The 19,444-nt window shown below is 40.0% G+C and overlaps 1 protein-coding gene across 2 annotated transcripts in view; it reads right to left on the bottom strand.

Annotated features, from left to right (window-relative positions):
• Nucleotides 1–3,350: 3,350 nt before the first annotated feature.
• Nucleotides 3,351–19,444, bottom strand: part of grm5b (glutamate receptor, metabotropic 5b) — a 55,614-nt gene continuing 39,520 nt past the window's right edge. The window contains exons 10-15 of one of the 2 annotated variants that reach the window (XM_042414892.1): nucleotides 18,862–19,020; nucleotides 18,208–18,333; nucleotides 17,562–17,744; nucleotides 16,400–16,566; nucleotides 12,884–13,994; nucleotides 3,351–3,570 (exon numbers count right to left, since the gene is read on the bottom strand). In XM_042414892.1, the coding sequence (XP_042270826.1) occupies nucleotides 12,911–13,994; nucleotides 16,400–16,566; nucleotides 17,562–17,744; nucleotides 18,208–18,333; nucleotides 18,862–19,020 (1,719 nt within the window). In that variant the 3' untranslated portion in view covers nucleotides 3,351–3,570; nucleotides 12,884–12,910. Of the gene's footprint in view, nucleotides 3,571–11,794; nucleotides 13,995–16,399; nucleotides 16,567–17,561; nucleotides 17,745–18,207; nucleotides 18,334–18,861; nucleotides 19,021–19,444 lie in introns of those variants that run through there. The other variant, XM_042414891.1, reaches the window with a different exon arrangement.

The raw sequence follows: 19,444 nt of genomic DNA, 5'->3' as shown, positions 1-19,444 counted from the left end.
GCAAGAGGAGCAGAGAGACAGAGACAGAGGGATGATGTTATGAATGTTAACAGCCTGGACCCACAGAGCTCCCTCTAAGAGTGACTCATTGAAACTCGTGTTTCAATCTTGATATTGTTCTCACTTCCACTGGCAGGAAATTAAAACTCAAGCGACTTTCAGTTCAGCTATATTGGCATCCACAGATGTGTTCCTGGCTTGATTGGTTTCATCACATCACACTTTCTCTTCTTCTTCCCGTCGGTTTTAGATTTCTCTCCTCTGCTCTTAGTCTGCTTCCCGTCGCTCCATATTTCCAAATTTTGCTGGTTAATTTCTTGTTCCTATCTGCCCAAAATGCAAACACACAATTGGAATCTGCTTCATATAGCCTACACTCTAGCAGACGTGTAATGCTTTATGCATGCGGGTGCTTGCGTGAGACTGCACGTGTGTGTGTGTGTGTGTGTGTGTGTGTAAGCATAAGCATGCCTCCATCTATGTTTCCCTGCTTTGTATTCCCTGCACAGCTCTTCACTCCTTGTCTCTTCCACATAAAAAGAAAACTCTCCTTCTTGAGACTGCAGTGGCCATTTCAATCTGTTCATCCTTGTATTTTGTAGAGGTTAGCGCCACATTTATGCAAATTAAACTCTGAATGAATTAGTGTAATTAATATAACTGTAACAATAAATGCAATTTATGAAACCATTCGCTCTATAGTTCAGACTGGTTGAGTCATGTTGGAAGCTGTTAAATACCCAATGAACATCTGTGATTAAATTGCATTTAATTTATATATTAACATACTATAAGCCAGTTGAATCCTCGTGTTGCCTTTGTGCCACACACTTTAGCTGTTCAAGGGCAGATTTGTCTGGAACAACTTAATTATTATGACCAAGTTCATAAAGACACTTATTGGTGTGTTAATCATTTTTTAGTTCCACTTGATGAGGTGATTTTAGCAGCTGAGAGGGTGCTCATGTTCTTTGCGTCGTGTCTTTCCATATCTCTTAGCAGAGCTAACATCATCGTCTTTTTCTGCTCGTGCGTGCTCTGTTACCCACATTGATCAAAAAGGATGCAAGAACAGCATGTCATCAAGTTGGAGGTGTGGGTGGAGCCACTCCATCACAGAGTGGAGTTCGCCTCTCCAGCCTTGTGGTGTTAATGTTACATCCTTCACATTTAAATGAAGTCCTCTGAAGCAGCTTCGCGGTCAGTTACCACAGCCATACGCATACACCTACACACAACAGAGCCGAGAGCTGTGGAGTGAAATGTGTTCACATTCCTCACACATATGTCTGTGCCCACACATACTGGGCCTATATAGCCTATATACTCACAATGTATATATGTCCACGCACACTCATGCACAGGATGACACTCACTGTTTAACCACATGCTGCCATGGCACCCCTTGCCCACACAGACGTTATATATAGTGCCCATCTGACTGCAATGAACCCACAACATGCCATTTACATGGGAATACACTCACCACTGATTAAATGTATGGTGTGGGCATTATTTAGAGACTGTATGAGGATTACTCATTGTATTGACTGGTTTTATTCAGCTTGTCATTACAAGCATTACAGTATTTATGCATCTGCAAATGTGGGAAGTCAAAGGGAAACTCACTGATTTACCAGTGGTACCCAACACACAGCTCATCACAGCAAATTTTGGGATTTAGGGGCACCTATAGGGGTCTATGATGTCATAGACTCACTGAATATCCTCAAACACATTTTAAGACATCAATGATCAAACCTGGTGTGTCTGGATCTTTAGGTTCCTTCACTTGAGTTTAAATAAAATTGGGTTTTCATTCACTTGAAAAAAGCTGCAATAAGCTGAAGCATTTATGGACAGTTTTTTTTTATATGTGTAGTTTATGATTTATAGAAGGTTTATGTGTTTGACTACGTGGCAAAAGTTTGATTGTGTTGATCTTTGCAAAGTTAATGGATTATTGTGATTTCAAGTGAGATTATTGATTGGCTGATATACAGGGGAGTAAGAAAACCAGGCTGAACCTTTTTAAATGAATTGACCATACATACTGAAGCTGAGCAACTTGTCTCCATACCCTCAATTTAGTTAAGTAACACCACTTGAACTCATTGCTGTCTTTCAGGTGAACCAGTTTCTTTGAGGTTTAAAGAGACAATTTGGTGTCTGCTAAATCAGTGGTTTGTTTTTGTAATGTTTCAACATCTTTCCTTTAACAAGGAAAATGCTTTCAACAGATCACTTGATCTTCCAGTTTGATTTATTGTCCTTCATTGATTTCTTCTCCGGTTTCCACTTCAGTATCAATAACTATTGATTAGTCACTGAAAAACAAGTTTAACGATACACAACCTCATTATTTTACCTGAGTCTGTTTTTTTCCATCAGTGACACATCAACATGTGATGTGTAAAAATGCTGCAGCTTTACTGAGAAGAGTTCAGTTTAATTATTATGATATTCGGATATGTTGCCTCCATTCAAATGGGTCTTTTAAAACCTGAAATGAGGCAACTATCACTGAGCATTAAATCAATATACAGTGCCTCTAGAGACAAACACACACACATGGGCATCCCACAGGAGACAAACGATTTATATTGATGCAGTCATGATACCAGAATAAACCCCTCAGTGACTGAGCAGAGCTGGTGTGTGTGTGTTTGTGTTTGTGTTTGTGAACATATTGCATCTATGTGTATCCACTGAAATAACAAAGCAATTTCTACTAGATTGTCTTTTATTTATTTTTTCTCCTTTTTTTCATATTCCTGCCATTTGCTTATAGCCTTTTTTTTATCCTTTCCATTTATTTGAACATTGGGCCATTTGCAACAATCTGCAGATTCCATTTTGGAGAGAGCACTGCTGAACTGAGAGGTGAGGAGACAGAAAAGGATTTTGGAAAAGAGTGACAGAGGCCAAATACAGAAAGGGTGAAATGGGGTGACCAGGAGGAGATGAATGAAAGATGGCAGAGTAATTTCACTGACCTGTACATCTTCAGTTAAATGAATCAAATGTTTTTTGGGGCTGACTCATAGCAGAGTCGTGTCACTCTGTCATATACCGACGGCCGTGTCACTGTGAGTGAAGGAGATGGTGGAGGAGGAGGAGGAAGCAAATATCACAAGAGCTGTCAAGGTGCTGTCTAGCAGTTTCCCCTGAATGGGTTCAACATGTTGGTCAGAGACTCACAGAATGTGGAGCTGATTTATCGTAGGTGCTAAAACTGGAGCTCTTCCAACTATTGGATGCAATAAAAAGGAATGAAGGATAATGACTGGAAACATGTTTTTCTTCAGATGTGGGCCCCTATTTATCAAAAAAGGAAGACAACAAGGAGGTCAATCATAGTTTTTTTTTAATAATGATTCAAATAATGATTCAAAGGTACTTTGTAGTACACTTACACAATGATTTATCAATGGCAAACAAATCAAAAGCAAAACCCTTTTTTGCCTGTTTTTTCCACACACCTTATCCCATCTCCTGTCTGCCTCCACAGCACTGCTGCACGGTGGTCACACTGACTGGAGGTTCCCAGAGTTGTCCAGTTACATCCCACTAAGAAAAATATGAAGAGAGCCAGGTCATCATGAAGAGGTGTAAGTTAGACTTAATGAATGCCCTGTGACTTTTTTCTTTTTTTTTTCCCCATTTTGGCGACTGTAGCTCCTGCTTGGTGCTCAGTTGGAGGACGTCAAACTGTGGTGACTTTTATAAAAATCCACCTGTTAATACCAAAGTGCTGTAGTAGCACAATGTTTCTGCAGAGAGGGGGGAAGAGCTCAACAACAGCTAAATGTGTTTCCTAACCAAACACAGTTACCCCCTGGTATGTGGATATGTAGCTCACCAAGCTCGAGCTGCCTCGTCTAACTGTGTTGAGTTTTTACACTGACTCTTGAGGCTCTTGGTTCTTCTCAGATCCCATTAATGCATCTGTACTTCCCTCCTGGCACCTCATCTTTGCTCCTTAGCTCTTACCACTTACGACACACAAGAGAAACGTCTGGATGAGATGCAACAACATAAAAATCAGAGCAACATGTATTTGCCAAATGGGAAGCGCAGTACAACAAGATATGAAATATTCAGCTTGTTCTGTTTACCAGCTGATGCGTTTTAATTGAATTGTGAAACATGCATGATCCAACTGTTTACAGTATGAACATATTAAAGATGGGTGTACCCACAATAGTGCCAGATTAGATAGTTTCCAGGTTATTCATAGTGGATGAAAAAGTACTGGATTTACTGGTTAATACTGTCATTTATTTCCCCCACAAAAAGTCAGATAAAATACATCCATGTAACATGCATGTGCTCCAGGCACTTCTAAATAGCTCCTATCTCCTGATTTCTTTTGTCCCCTGATAAACAAAAACACTGAAAAGTTATATTTGAAGTAGAGAGAGCCTCATGTTACCACCGTCCACTCTCCTTTCACGTCACTGTTGCCAGTGACCACAGCTAAGTTCCTTCATGGGCATCCCCATGAGCCAATTTGGATTTAGGAGATAAAGATTTATTAACTGGGAGTTGAGAAGAACTCTGTATGGCCAAAAAATGCTCTCAAGTTTTGTTGTTGCTTTCAAAAAGCCTGTGGAACAAGACCCCAGAGTCAGTGACACAATTTGTTTGGATCCCAGCACGATCTAAAGACGACTTGTTTAGATATCAAACTTGTCTGGGAGTCTACTATCTTATCTGAGTTTGTAATGTTTGAGGACAGTCTAAGACTGTTAGTGGGCACTAAAAAAAGACTACAGAACTGAAAATCTGCTTGAAGTAGACATCCACAACCCCCCAACTCACCCCGTCATCAAACCCCCACCACAAAGCCACTTAGAAACATACTGTATTTTCCAAACAGCTAGAACCATATATTCTCACATTTCACACTTTACAAAGCCGAGTGAAAATATTAAATAGATAATCAAATATCCAAATATAAAACCATCTTCCATTATCACACCAATATATAGGATCAAATTACATTCTACAGTTCTGAACATCAGAAAAAAAGCAAAACAACAAAATTAAAAAAAAAAAAAAGTCATGTTCATTGAAATCAATTCACTAACTATCAAATGTCCGTAAGGGTAGATAGACACTACAAGATTTCCTTTAGAAAATGATGGATTTAAGCCATTTTTATTACATTTACAAGAAGTGGGCGCTAATAAACAGCTTATTAAAAAAATAAATATATAACTTGAATTTTTCCACCAGGAAACTCATGTCAATCTCACTCCAATCTAATCACATTTCTGTAGTGTTTATCCACCCCTGATAAGAATTGCTGCAGCACTTGAAATAAAAAAAACAGATGAGAGAAAGTTGGCACAGAGTGGAGAAGCTTATGTTAACAACGCCATGATAAAACACCACTGGGGTCTGGGGATATGCTGCATTTTAAGCCTAAATTTGTTGTTGTTTTTTTAAACAAATAACCAGTTTATCATAAATATTCATTTCAGTAATAATCATTTTCTGCCCGGAGTGAAAAAATACTTCCAAATGAATACAGAAAATAAATTACATTCTACAGGCTCATGTAGTGAATTCAGCTCATTTCTCTTCCCTTTAAGTTTATGGTAACTCATCATCTTTGTCTTTTTTTTATAACAATGAAGTCCAATGAGCTTGGCTGAATTAAGGTTCTGATAAATCTGGGTTGTAAAGAGACTGGAACGTAACACAGTGCCTTCATTTATACGCAGATGAGCTGCCTTTGTTTAGAATATGTGAAATTTGTTTTTCTACTCGGATCATCCACGTCAGTGTTGCGGAAAAAACACGAAACATTTGCTTACAAGCTTGTAAAATGTCACTACGACTGAAGTTAAATGTGGTCATCTTAATCTTGATTAGCTTAAGCGAGCAGTAAGAATGTAAACATCACTTCTATAGGCAACATTCATCTCCTTATTGATATCTCTAACGCTCTCCTGTCAAACACTCTACAGAAAATAGAATCTCATCAGAGTTTAAAGCGGGGATAGTAACGGGGATTTCGTTTGTGTCCAAAGCAGTAATTCGAACAACACCATATATGAGGAATATAAAAAGCACACAGCATTAAACCATGTTCTCTACATCCACCTCGGTGTTTCTTTGACACCCATCATGCCCTGCAAAGATACCTCTATGTCATATGGCGTAATTTCACAGTTCAGTTTGGTTTCATTCTCTTTCAGATAGAAACATGATGGGACGAGTTTGTATAAGTAAAGATATTTCACAAACCATCAATACACAATACTGAAAATTCTGCCTGCTCTGTATGTAAAACAGCAATGCTCTACAGACACACACGGACCTGCTTAATAAGTTAATCCACTTTCTTATAAATCCCGAATAAATAAATACAGAAACTCCTCTCTTACTTCTAATCAATAAAATACAGAATTTGTTATTACACAACTTCATGTCCTCTGCTCTATACTATATAACCTACGCCTAAAATCAATCACTTTACTGGCTGAGTAAACAACCGCGTAATAAAAACACACATGCTCTTGACTCAATTATAAAAAGCAACATTCAAATCAGCAGCTTCAGACAAACTTACAAAAATACTGTTGTTGACGATTTTTAAGACATCTAGTTGTCACCTCCAAGGGCCACAGCTGCAGCAAAAGTGAATTCATCCAACCACCCCAGGTATTTGATATTCAGGTCACTGATACGCAAAGATCTAATAATGCTTGGTACTGTGCAGTTTAGAGCCTTAATGTCTTCAGTTTATCCTGAAAATGCAAACTGTCAGGTTCTGCCTATAGAGTGCATTTTTACAAAATGAGCTTTTCAGTCTCAGTCTGCATTATGAAGTTTATCGGATGATTTGGAAACACTTGGATCAGTCTAGATGTGACATTCTCAGTACCTCTCTAAGTGCAGTTTAAGCTCGCGCAACTGTTTGTTAATTACTAATTCCAATAACACTGTTGAAAGGTAAACAATTAGTGGTGTCTTTAGCGTCTGCTAAATCACACTCACAAAGGTGTTCATGACAAGTGGTTCCTGGTGACTATGTGAGAGTCTGTGGCAGTGAGTTGATAGTGTGAACTTGTCCTTGCCTGCCCTGACAGATTACATAACCATAATGTCTATAAGATGTTTACACAGTAAGCATAGTTCTGTTTTATCTATCAAATTAAACAAATAATCAGGCAGGGCAGCTGGAGGGGGCTGATCGATCTCACAGCAGAGACCCCTTGGGATAGCCAGGTACATTGATAAAACCGTAAATTACCAGTTTTGAGAGTCTCTATTGATCCCTAAGAGACATTTCGTGTTTTTCACTTGCTTCCCTCTACAGACAGTTCAAAGGTCAGCTGAAGTGCACCACTCTTGGAGATGGTGGTGAGTTCCACAAGAGCAATTCAGCAGGGTGGCTGACACGAATGATAAACGAGGTCCTCCAGACAAAGAATAGTCCCTCTCATTACTATGTCGCCAAACGGCCCAAATTCCCAAATTCCGCCATCCCAAACTGAGGAAATGCTATTACAACCTGAAACCAGGAAGTCTTAAAATGCTGGATTGAGGGACCTGTTGATAGTCAGTGGACTAGTTAAAGCCCTATTTATATTTTGAGTCAAATGGTATAAAATAAATGACCTTGGGTCTGTTTTCCTCCGATCAGCAGATGAGCATGTCTGGATTAAAAGTATTTTTGAGCACATGGATTATCAATCCAATTCTTTAGAGTGCATTTACAAAAATAAGTCATGCAACAGCATTTTGGTTAAACCTCATCAGGAGATCATCTTCCTGGCGAGCAGAAGATTTTACTCATCATCACCGTCATCATGTTTTGGCTACAGAACGAAGGGAGGTATCAATTTAGCTGAAATCACCCCGGATTAATGTGAGTGGTAGGTTTCTATGATCCCTGACGAAGGGCTAAAATGATTTCTCACAGTTTGTTAACAAAACATCCTGTCTGCAAATCCCGCAGTAGTTTCACTTCTTTCATTTCCATACAGGGTCGATGACTTTGCATTTGTTGTGAAAAATATGAGAAAAATCCCGACAACTAAAGAGATTGGATTCAAAAGCACGAGGGCCTGAATTCTTATTTTGTGAAAATGCTATAACAGATGACAGATTTGTTTTCATCTCCCTGTGGATCAGTCAGCTTACAAGACAATGCCTGCATTATTTTTTAACACAAAATTTAAGTAATGCTGTGATTCTCTGATTGATATTTGAACCTTTCCTGCAATTACAAAGTGAGGTTGTTATACTCTTACAACCAATATCCCTCTAATGACTACTTGGTATTATTGGTCATGTGTGGTTTTAATATAGGGTGATGTCACAGAACTGAGCCCTTACAGAGAATAAGATAGCTGAAGATGTGAGCACTGATCCTGTCTTTTTCTGCAGAGGCAGCACACAACTGTCGAGTCCGACCCAGGGGGCTGATAACACACAGCTGAAGTGCTGAAGCAAGCTCGCCTGTTACTCTCTCAGCACATTATAAACACTGTCAGTGACAGCAGCACATAAACCAGCTCCTCCCCAGTAACATCTCCACAATAGCACTGGTTAATTGTTTGACAAGCAGGTCAGGGTCCGGTTTAGCAGTAAATGAGTAGATGTTGAGGTAATGATGGGCTGACAGCAATTTCAGACATGGAACAATTAAATGAACAATCATGAACAACACTACTTATCATTTGTTGTTCTGTTTCTCATTGTCTGCATCATAATTTTTATCCCCATCATAAGCAAAAATGTACGTCAAATTATCTCAGATGTTGATTGTGTATCTATTACCGTTTTTCTCTTTGCTCTGAGATGCACAGACTCACTGTTCTTTAAAGGGGATGCATCATACACATTTCCAGGTCTATATTTACATTCTGGAGCTCTACTGGAATATCCTTGCATGATTTGCATTTTTGCAGTTTTGCAGCCTCTCAGTTCAGCCTCTGTCTGTAACAGGCTCCTTAGATCCTGTCTCTTTAAGGCTCCCGATGAGCCCACTCTGTCTGATTGGTCAGCTTCAGGAAGCTGCATCTTGGCAGACTTCTGTTGGCTCTGGAGGCTACATGAACAAACGATAGTAGGATTTCACCTCTTTGTCTTGTTCTTTACTCGAAATGAAAACCTAAATACATTTGTACATGTTCAAGGCCGAATCTGATCCAAAATATGTGAGTGAACAACCCCCTGAAAAATCTTAGCAACAACCTTAGCAACAAAGGCTACAAAATAGACGACTGTTTCTGTGGACATGCACAAACAATCTGATGTCATTACAAGGAAGAAGTAGAGGTAACATTGTCAATGAAGCGTTCAGAGCAGGCTGAAGCCCTGGCTTTTGACTTTCAGAGAGGATTTTTAAATACGTTCACCTCAGACATGTCCCATTTAAAGAAACCAGACCAGGTTTGCATCTTAATTAACCAGTGCACTTCTTGAAAAAAATAACAAAAAAGTACAAGTACAGACAATTAGCGGCACAGACAGTCATCTCCCTATCTATCTCATATTACAGCTATGCCAGCAGATTGAACTCTGACTAAAAGTTTAGATCAGAGACTGAACCAGGGTAATACACAGTGGGAGAAGTGGAAAAAAAGTGGAATTACAGGCCTTAAGTGAGAAGATAACATTGCAGAAATAGGGAATCACAGTCTTTGTTACTAGAAATGACTAAATGTGTTCCTCTCCTTAAATATAGATTAAGAGAAAATACAAAAGAAAATGTCAACTTATCTCCCCGCCATCCTCCTTGTTGAATTGTCCACCAGAGAATACAGAATGATGAAAAACAATCTAAAACATTGTTTATGATTTAAGAAACCCCTCAGATGTGCACCTTGTATACGTATGGAGAATATTGCTTTTACACTGGAAAATGTGGAATATTTATATAGAAAATATCCAAAACAATAGAAACAGTTTTACATTTACATTTTTTTCTTTTTTTTATGAAACCACTTATTTACCCACAAGCTAGTAAGCTAGACCCTCCCTAACCCCTTTGGCACAATAATCATATTAATATTAATTATTATATTGTTGAATTACAAGACATTTGAATAGGAATGGTCACTCACACATTCAGAGTAGTAACACAGTTTCTGTAGTCGTAACACATATTGGTACTGTATGATGTTATAACATAGTTCAAAAACATCTCTTGAAGTACTTTTTTTTTCTTTTTTTCACCATTGTTGATATGTAAATAATTTTACTTTCATCTGAAACAAAACAGAACTGTCTTTGCATGCCCTTATTATTTACAGAATCACTTTGAGTTTGTTCTTGCTGGCTACTATAGAACAGAAAAAACACTTGTGAGGAGAAATCAGACTGTGGACTGCATCTGCATCAGTCAGCTGTCACAGCAGACAAATACATATGCTGCGGAAAATATGAGATGATGATGGACAATAATACACAGGCAACATTTTGAAGCACTGATTTTTGTTTTGATACCAACAGTCCAATTATCTTTTAGTCATCTATACAAATCCCTGTCTTTGTTGCAGATAACATTCCCCATATACTGTAAAATGTCTAAAAAAATGTTTGTGTTGTGTATCACAACCTTCTGACTGAGAATTTCTTTTTTTTTCTTTATGTTTTCCTCTGTTGAGGGAGCTGACAAAGAGCCAAGGCCCCATTTCTCAAAAGCATCTTAGTGAATGCGTTCATCGGCACATTTTATACCCGGGTACAACTCTATAATTTCTGTTGAAGTGTTGGCACATGTACAGTAAGTACAATATTCCATTTAAAGGCATATATTTTTAACCCACACATTAAAAATCCAAATTTGATATTTTAGGTTTCATAGTCTTTGCAAGTTCAGTTCTGTCTACCCATGTACACAAAGATAAAAAGTTCAATTCCACTGTCATATCTGTCCAAGTTACAGCTAGCAACTGGTCAGCTTAGCTTAGCATAAAGACTGGAAATGGGGAAACAGCTAGTCTGGTGCTTTCAAGTGGTAACAAAATCTGCGTACCAGCAGCTGTAAAATTCACTAATTAACACGTTACATCTTCCTTATTTAATCCGTACAAAAACTAAAGTGTAATTGTAAGAATGACACGTTAAGATTTTACAGGAGGTTATGAGCCAGACGGTTTCTTAGCCATGACTTCCTGAAGTTTTGTCATCACTGTGAAGTTGCCAGGCAACAGGCAGACGGAGACTTTATATATTTACCATATAGAAATGGAAGTGGTATCGATCACCTCATCCAACTCTCAGCAAGAAAACAAATAAGCATATTTCCCAAAATGTTGAACTATTCATTGAAGTCAATATGACTTGAGGCCTGGGTAAATTTCATGTCTACCTTTTCCTGTTTATTTTACATTTTGATTGACTGAATCGGATGTAAGGCATCATCCTCTACCAGGCCCATCTTGTCAGGAGTCTGTACTGTACTACTGTAAAAAGCCCACATAATATTTGATTTTGATTTGTTTAACTTTTTTATGGTTCTGCCCCCCTTTGTCTGAAACGAACAAATATGTTCAAAAAGGTTGTAGTACCTGTGCAACAGACGCTGGTAGAGGCTGATGAGGGGGAGGTTCTCTCCAAGCTTGAATCTATCAATCTGCACCCACATACATAGGAGATGGTTGTGATTCTAATGAATCCCATTCAAAGTGCTGTCTTTGATGAGACAGAATGACACTTATGTCCTGCTGACACATTGTATGGTGAAAAAGTCATGACTGGGATCCAGCTAAGTCTTACATGATGCTCTGTTAAATGTCACACACCAACAATAAGCTTTGAGGCCAGATTTCTGCCAATAATCGACCTGAAAAAGATTTAATGACTAAGATGTTTATGGTCAAACAAGGCCTGGTCTTGTTAATCCCTCCTCTCCCTCTTTCTCCAGTCATGGACAGAGAGGTACAAAAGGTTTGGTCCCAAATGTTTCAGGAATCATGTAGAAAATATACATTCAAACTTCTGAAGAAAACAAACTGGAAGAGTAGAAAATACTGAAATACTGACAGGATCAAAGAAAACAGCTAGAGAAAGAGGGACCGAGGAAAAGAAATGCTATATTGAGGGAACATGTTGGAGAGCTAAATGAATAAAAAGATGCTTTTGTGAGAGAATTTCTTCAGAGTAACATACTGGCTGGTATGTTAACACAATGCACTTTTGTCAGAAGCATGTTGGATTTTATCACCAAAGAAAAAATCCATAACCTCTCATATATTTACAGTTTATCCCTTTTATGTGTGTGCTCACACATACTGTATGTGTTTGTGTGTGTGTGTGTGTGTGTGTGTGTGTGTGTGTGACTGTCTGTGTGTGTATGAGAAAATATGTATGTGCCCTTGATAGCCTTTACTTAGTCCTCAGTCCCATCTCTTGCTTTACCTCTCCTCAACTAAGATACAGCAAAAACACGCACACACACACACACGCACACGCACGCACACACGCACACGCACGCACACACACACACACACACACACACACACACACACACACACACACACACACACACACACACACACACACACATTCACAATCTCTAATTAGTTGATAGCCGTGTTACCTTAAGGCCACTACCCAAACCTAAAACATAGCTCTAGACCTTCGAGAACGATTTGTGGCTTTACAGACACCAAAACACTGGAAAGCTGTAGTGGCCGTTTTTGCTTTTCTCCTCACTTGTGAAGGACAGCACTAAGAAAATATGATGTGGGCAAGCTCCTTACACTTGCATCTCACTGCAAACATGTAAACACAAACACAGCACACTGTTGCCGTTTGGTGTCTTCACGAACCAGTCCTCTGTTTTTGACAGTTTTTTTACTCCATATAGGAACGAATGGATTTCAGTCTATCCATCCTCTCTTCTCATACTGACCTGTGTATTTCTCTTCACTTCTCTGCCTCACAGCGAGGAGGAACTCTGACTGTAGTTTCTGAGTGTCAGTCTGCTGTACCTGGGCGAAGGAGGGGATGGGGGAGGATGGGAAGGAACTGGGGGTAGACACAGACCTGTCTCTGAGACAGGTGAGCCACTGCTGGACGCCAGAGAGTCGCGGAAGGGCGATGGGGGAGTCAAAGCAATAAGCTCATCTTCCAAATCCGCCCTCCTCAGTGGGGAGTCGGTGAGGCAGCTGACCAGGCCTCCTCGCATGGGGGAGATAGAGGGGGAGGTCTGGGGGTGAGGAGGCGGCAGAGGGTAAGGTGAATGAGGAGGGATAGGGTGAGCGAGACAGCCACCTCGGTTTGCCAAGCTTGACTCGACCAGGGGGAGGGGCTGCACGTCAGCGTAGGTGGTGAGGGTTGAAGGCATTTGGATTTCACGGGGTAACAGATACGGGTCGGTGGGGTGCGGCGAAGGAGGTGTGTGTTTGTGTGTGAGCGAGTGCGTCGGAGAGGACGACAGCATCATGCTGTTGAGCTCAGTGATATTGGCGGTGAAACGGTTTACCACACAACTGATCTGGTCCATCAGTGAGCTTTGGCACTCTCCCGGGTGATCATCCACAACAATCAAGCGACCGTCACTCCCAGTAACGACAGAGCCACTGCTGGCGGGACCACAACTGCTTCCGCTGCCGCCGCTGCAGATGCTGCTTGGGTACATCGGCATACCGGTCATCTGTGGCTCCACCCCTAAACCTGCCCCTAGTCTCTGGCTCACCGTGCTGATTGGGGAGGGTGTCTGCGGCCGGTATGTGATGGAGTACCGCTCCTCTGCTTCAGAGAGCTCATACAGGGTCTTGTCAGTGCCGGTGTCATGATGAGAGGGCAGGGAGGACATGGAGGGGAGGGAGGGCAGAGGGACGTGTGGGGGCAGGTCCCCCCCTCCGCAGTAACGTTCCTCAGAGGTTTTGGAGAAGGGCTTGATGACAGCAGTCTGGTTGTTCTCCTTCTTTTTGATGTGGAAGGACAGCCGCTGCCACAGGTGGTTGCCACGTGAACCGCTGCGCTCTGTCTGCGCCCAAGACACTGACTTCCCGTTGGAGCTGAAGAAGAGAAAGAAAGAAAGAAAGAAAGAAAAAGAAAGAAAGAAGGGGTTGTTTTAAGTATTTGGAGTAGTTTGAAGTAAACTTTCATTTTTGTCAGTTTGATTTGGAAAGCAAGTTCTGTCTATAACAAATTAGATTCTTTAATTAAATATTGTATAAATGAGATGCTAGAAACCCATTTCTTTATCTTCAGTTTAGATGGAACAAAACGTGAATTTTTGTGTTGCTTGGTTGTGGTTAGGGTTGTGTTTAGGGCCAGATGTGGCTTGACTGAATAAAAAAGGAGCACTGAAACTTATATTGTGAATACACTGCTTCAAATGTAGACTCTACTTTCTAGCTGGCAGCTGAATGTGGGCATTATAAATATAGGGAACACTGCACTTTCAAGTAAAATATTCTGAGTTTTTGTTAATAATCTACTCTGTGAGTTTGTTTGCAGTCCTAATTTTATATCACATCACGACATTTCAAATGTAGATTTTTATTATAATTTATTATAATTGATTTTATTGTAATTAGGAGCTTGCAGCTTATAAAACTATACTTTCATACTGGTTTCTCCAATAAATGTCATTTTGTCGTGCTGTTTATTGTCATTTTAAGTCTATCTTATTAGCAACATCTTTTTAACTAATTCAATTTTTTTTACATAATGAAAAACCGATGTTGTAAAGCAAAGACAAGAAATTTAAATTTACTTTATGGAGCAAATCTAAAAGCTCTAGTTATTAAATTACCATTATGAGCCAAAACACTATTGGTAGTACATTTTGATAAGGACAAAATTTACAACAAAAACACTACATAAACGATGGCTGCTCTGTATTAATTCCAATTCATTATCCTTGATGAGTAAGTAATTTAATGGATACAAATGTATTCAAATGAAGCCTCGACTCAACCAGAGAAAATCAGTTGGACTTCATATGTTGAGTAAGTTCATTACAATTAATTTTCTGTTCTATTTTTACGTGACTGTATGTTCTTCATTTTTCTTCAACAGGATTCTCTTTTCCTCTCCCTTGCAATTTTTTCCACCTTTCTCCACTTCACATCAGTCACAGCACAGCACTCTGTCCCCAGCTTTCTTCCTCTCATCCTTTTGTCAGGTTAATTAGTGTGATTAATCTATAGTGGAACTTCTGATTAAACCTCACACCACTGTGGCTGGGGATGAAAAGAACTCAAATCACCCTGGAGACACACACACACACACGTACCTAGAGTATGTGATACTCACACCCACACACACACAGATTGCATGTCTACACACACATCCATATGCTGCACATGCCGACCTGCACCTGAGCATACTAAGTGCAGTACTCCCTTGATACCACAGGAAGACTCTCTTAGAGAAGACTCTGAAGGCAGGTATAACCAAGCCAGACCTGTGACTAGCAGAGATATAGTACATGTTGCTCATACTAAAGGACAGCTCAATTGCTCTTATCTTACATATATCATATCAAGCTCTAAGGCTGATTTTAATGTCTCGTGAGGGTAAACCAAACACTCTTCAAACATGTAGCTCAAAAATCAGTCAAATATTTCTTTCTTTTAAATATTTTTCTCTTTTTTCCCCTGGTCTGCTGGTTTCATATCTGTCTGTGTCTACACAATGACAGCATCTCAAAGGCAACAGCTTCCAGCCCTGCACTGAGGAGATAGACAGTCTTGCCAATTACCACCACCCACAGAGGCAGACAGGACCAAAAGAGATGGAGAGGGGAAGAGAGGAATAAAAGAAACAAAGATGGAAACTCTCCTGACATTTCCAATAAGAGTGTGATTGAAATCTTGCTTGCAGAGCGGGGTGAGCTGGTGTAACCTGCTGACCAACGAAAATGTGTTCTTGTCTTTTTTCTCCCTTTTCATTCTGGGCAAGTGGCTGTACGTCACTCTCTTTGTGTCCTTTGATCGGTTCCTTGTCACTGTAGATGACTTGTGGATGGCCTTAAGCTGGGTGTGAAAGCTATTATGTCTCTCCTTCTCATACTATTGCTTTAGCCTTTTCATTGCTATCTTACCATCATTTCTGCTCTTCAGCTCTCTATTTGTTCCCTCCATCCTTCTCTCTTTCTGTATTTAGATTTCTGTTTTTGCTCCCTGTCCTCAGTTCATTCCTCTCTCCTTCTTTGCCATGTCTCCATTAGGCAATTGTCTGCAGTTCATGTTAGGGTCAGAAGAACAGTCAGGCGGAGTTAAGAGAATCAATCTCTCAGAGAGCTCGAACACACACACACACACACTATAAGTAGTCTCAGAGTGGGCCCATTACAGAAATGGTGCTTAGGACTGTAACTGAAGAGTAACCTGGCATTCACCTGGCCAACAAGCCTCTAGTGTACACACACACACACACACACACACACACACACACACACACACAGATATACCTGAGTGTCTCTCCAGTAGAGCCTCTGCGTTTCCACAGGTTCACCAGACTAGAAGAACGGCTGGCAGCTGAGGACGATTTGCCGTCACCCACGTGCATGCGCACCACTGTGCTAGTGGTAAAGGCACTGCGCACGTTACGCTCTGGTTTGGCCAGAATGATGTACACCTAATACGAAATCAAACACAATATGTCTTATTTAAACATAGCTAAACAGTTCGTAAAAAGAAGACGGCTCAATTTACTGTGATAATGTATTGAAAGAACAAAGATCTACAGCACTGTGTCTGGGTTTCTGCACACAATTTTACACAGCTGTGTCTACACAAAACTGTCTTTTAATAAATGTTCTTTTTAAAGGAGTGATGAGGGCCTTCATGACTTTTTAAGGTAGAGCTCTAATAAAAAGAAAATTCTCAATTGAGGGAGCAGCTGATTACTTTTATTGATTGCCTTTTTGCTTTTGTTCAAGTACAAACTTTCTCCTTGAATCTCCACAGGAATATCTGGCTATTATCAGTGGAAAATAAACATGATACGTGTATTACCAGCATCAATGTCAGACTGTCAACATAAGCAACACATATTTTTGGGTATTCGCTCAGTAAAACAAACTGTGCTGTATTGTGTGCAGAAGACGACTGAGAACAGATGATACTGTGGCAGAATGAGTATGTAGGAATAACCTTATCCATCGAAAACTCTGCTTCCTTCTTGGCACCTAAATAAGGTGCCCTGACATATGAAAATAAATGCATCATTGGCTCTCGTATGCCAAGTCTTAAGATTTTCTCTTAATCAGAACACCCCCGAGTGTATCATTGCAATTAGAACTTGGACACCTACAGTATGACATACAAAGATTACGGTGGGTTTAACTCATGGTTAAAACAGTTTCACCAGTGAGCGTTAACTCGTAATGAAACATGGAGTATTGGTACTGTTGCTGTGGTTACCTGCAGTTTATTAGAGCTTGTGTGCTGATTCAGAACTATTAGTATGTTTGATATACACTATTAATGGTCATTATGAATGACAAGCAGTGACAAATAAGTATATTTAGTTGTTTAAAGCCTAATTTTTAAGGAAACTAATAAGCAGTGAATGTGTGAAAAGTAGATCATAAACTATAGATAAACTATAGATTTTAACTTCAGCCTTACCTTGGGTACGAACATACAGCAAAGGGCCACAGTGGCACTGAGGCTGACACTGAAGCACATGGTGATAATTTTGTAGTTGGAGCCAAAGTAGATGGGTACAAATGCCAGCCAGATAATGCAGGTGGTGTACATGGTAAAGGCAATGTACTTAGCCTCATTGAAATTAGCCGGGACGTTGCGGGTCTTGAAGAGAGAGACAAAGTGAAAGAGAGACAAGCATAAAGAAACATTTTTGTTTGTACTGTTGAAGCATTCAGTGAATTTTGCCTTAAATGATGAATATAAAACAAAAGAAGACACTGTCAGCTTTTGATTACAGCCCTTTACTAGAAACTGCTAACACTGCTAACCCACCCCCTTTGTATTACAGTTACAGTTTGGGTGCAAACCTGACCATTATGCAGGGGTGAAACTTGAGGTCATAACTCTACACCACCAGAATACACATGGGACACCATATTCAGAAGGACACATATAGTAAGAACCTACAGTATGGCTCTCTCTATTTTAAGCACCCATTAACTGTCAGTTCAAAATTTACATTTTTCATGTTGTAAAGATTTTTATGACTTAATTTTAAAAAAAAAATGTAGATTTGTAAAAAAAACTTTTGATTTCATGTAGTAACATTCAATAGTTACAATACCTTGAAGGCATAGAAAGTGCAGCTGAGGATGAGCAGGCCATTGTACCCCAGTGGGGCAACTACGCCCAGGTTAGTGGTGTGGCAAATGAGGTTGACCTGGCGGATGCTGGGGTAGTCATGGATCACCTGTGGAGACAGAGGAAGAAACAAGGCATGCCAGAGATACAAAGCTTGACAAGGCTTTTGCAAGCATTTCACAAGCATCATTTCTTGTGTCAGACAACTAGGAATGATTGTGTCAAATATGTAACAACAAAGACATTAAAAAGAGAGTGGGAAGTACAAATTAACAAACCTACAACGCTATTCATTACACGGCCAATTTCACAATATTTTAAGTCTGCTCTAAGCCTTAGAGCAGGACTACTGAAAACCGTATTGTTTTGGAGAAAGATCTTCTAACAACATGATACCTGTTGATCTACTGGTTGATCTGTGTGTGTCAAATGGTCTCAAAACATCAGTGACATAATAGAAATAGCCTCTTGGAGATTAAATACCACATAATACTGTAACTTAGATTTTTCAGATTCAACCCATTCTTCTTTGTCTCTATGTATGTGTGTGTTCATCTGTCTTTCAGTGAGCCATCCTCCCACTTACTATGAAAAACACACACAGAGACACACAGCTGCTCACACACACACAGCTTACCTCTGGAGGCTCCATGAGGAAGAGAGCCACGATTATACCAAGCTGTAGCAGTATGAGAAGGAAGGCAATGATGAGCTGAGCGCAGGCAGACATAAAGCGAGGCTTCTTTGTACAGATCTTCTTCTTGCTGCCTGCCAGGATCCGTGCGATGCGGTTTGTCTAGGGTCAGATCGCAAATGCTATCAGGAGTTTTTAATAAACTATACACTGTGCATACTGTTTTGTACATAATGGCTATCTACTTTCTGTACTCCTACACTGCTGCTGTTCTCCTCATGCATGACAGTGAAAAAAAATGTGCCATAAGCTCAAGGTCATTTCTGCTTGGAAGGCTATAACAGTTCCCAGCCATTTTGATTCCTACCTCCCTGTTCCCTCAGCCCTCAATCCTACAACCCTGGGGAACAGGGGCAGGATAGATGTATGCCCTGCTACTGATGTTATGGTAGCTATATCCCCTCGCTATAACCATTAAGTAATGTAAGTAATAATAATCTATCAAGGGACTATGGCCCCTGATAAGTCCACAGTTCAGTTCTGCTTCTGCCCACACATATCTCTGCCACTGTCTCTCCAGCATCTG

The sequence above is a fragment of the Thunnus maccoyii genome, chromosome 6, assembly GCF_910596095.1.
Source record: "Thunnus maccoyii chromosome 6, fThuMac1.1, whole genome shotgun sequence".
Classification (NCBI taxonomy): Eukaryota; Metazoa; Chordata; class Actinopteri; order Scombriformes; family Scombridae; genus Thunnus; species Thunnus maccoyii.
The sequence above is the reverse complement of the archived record's forward strand: the minus strand, read 5'-3'. Positions and strand labels throughout refer to the sequence as shown.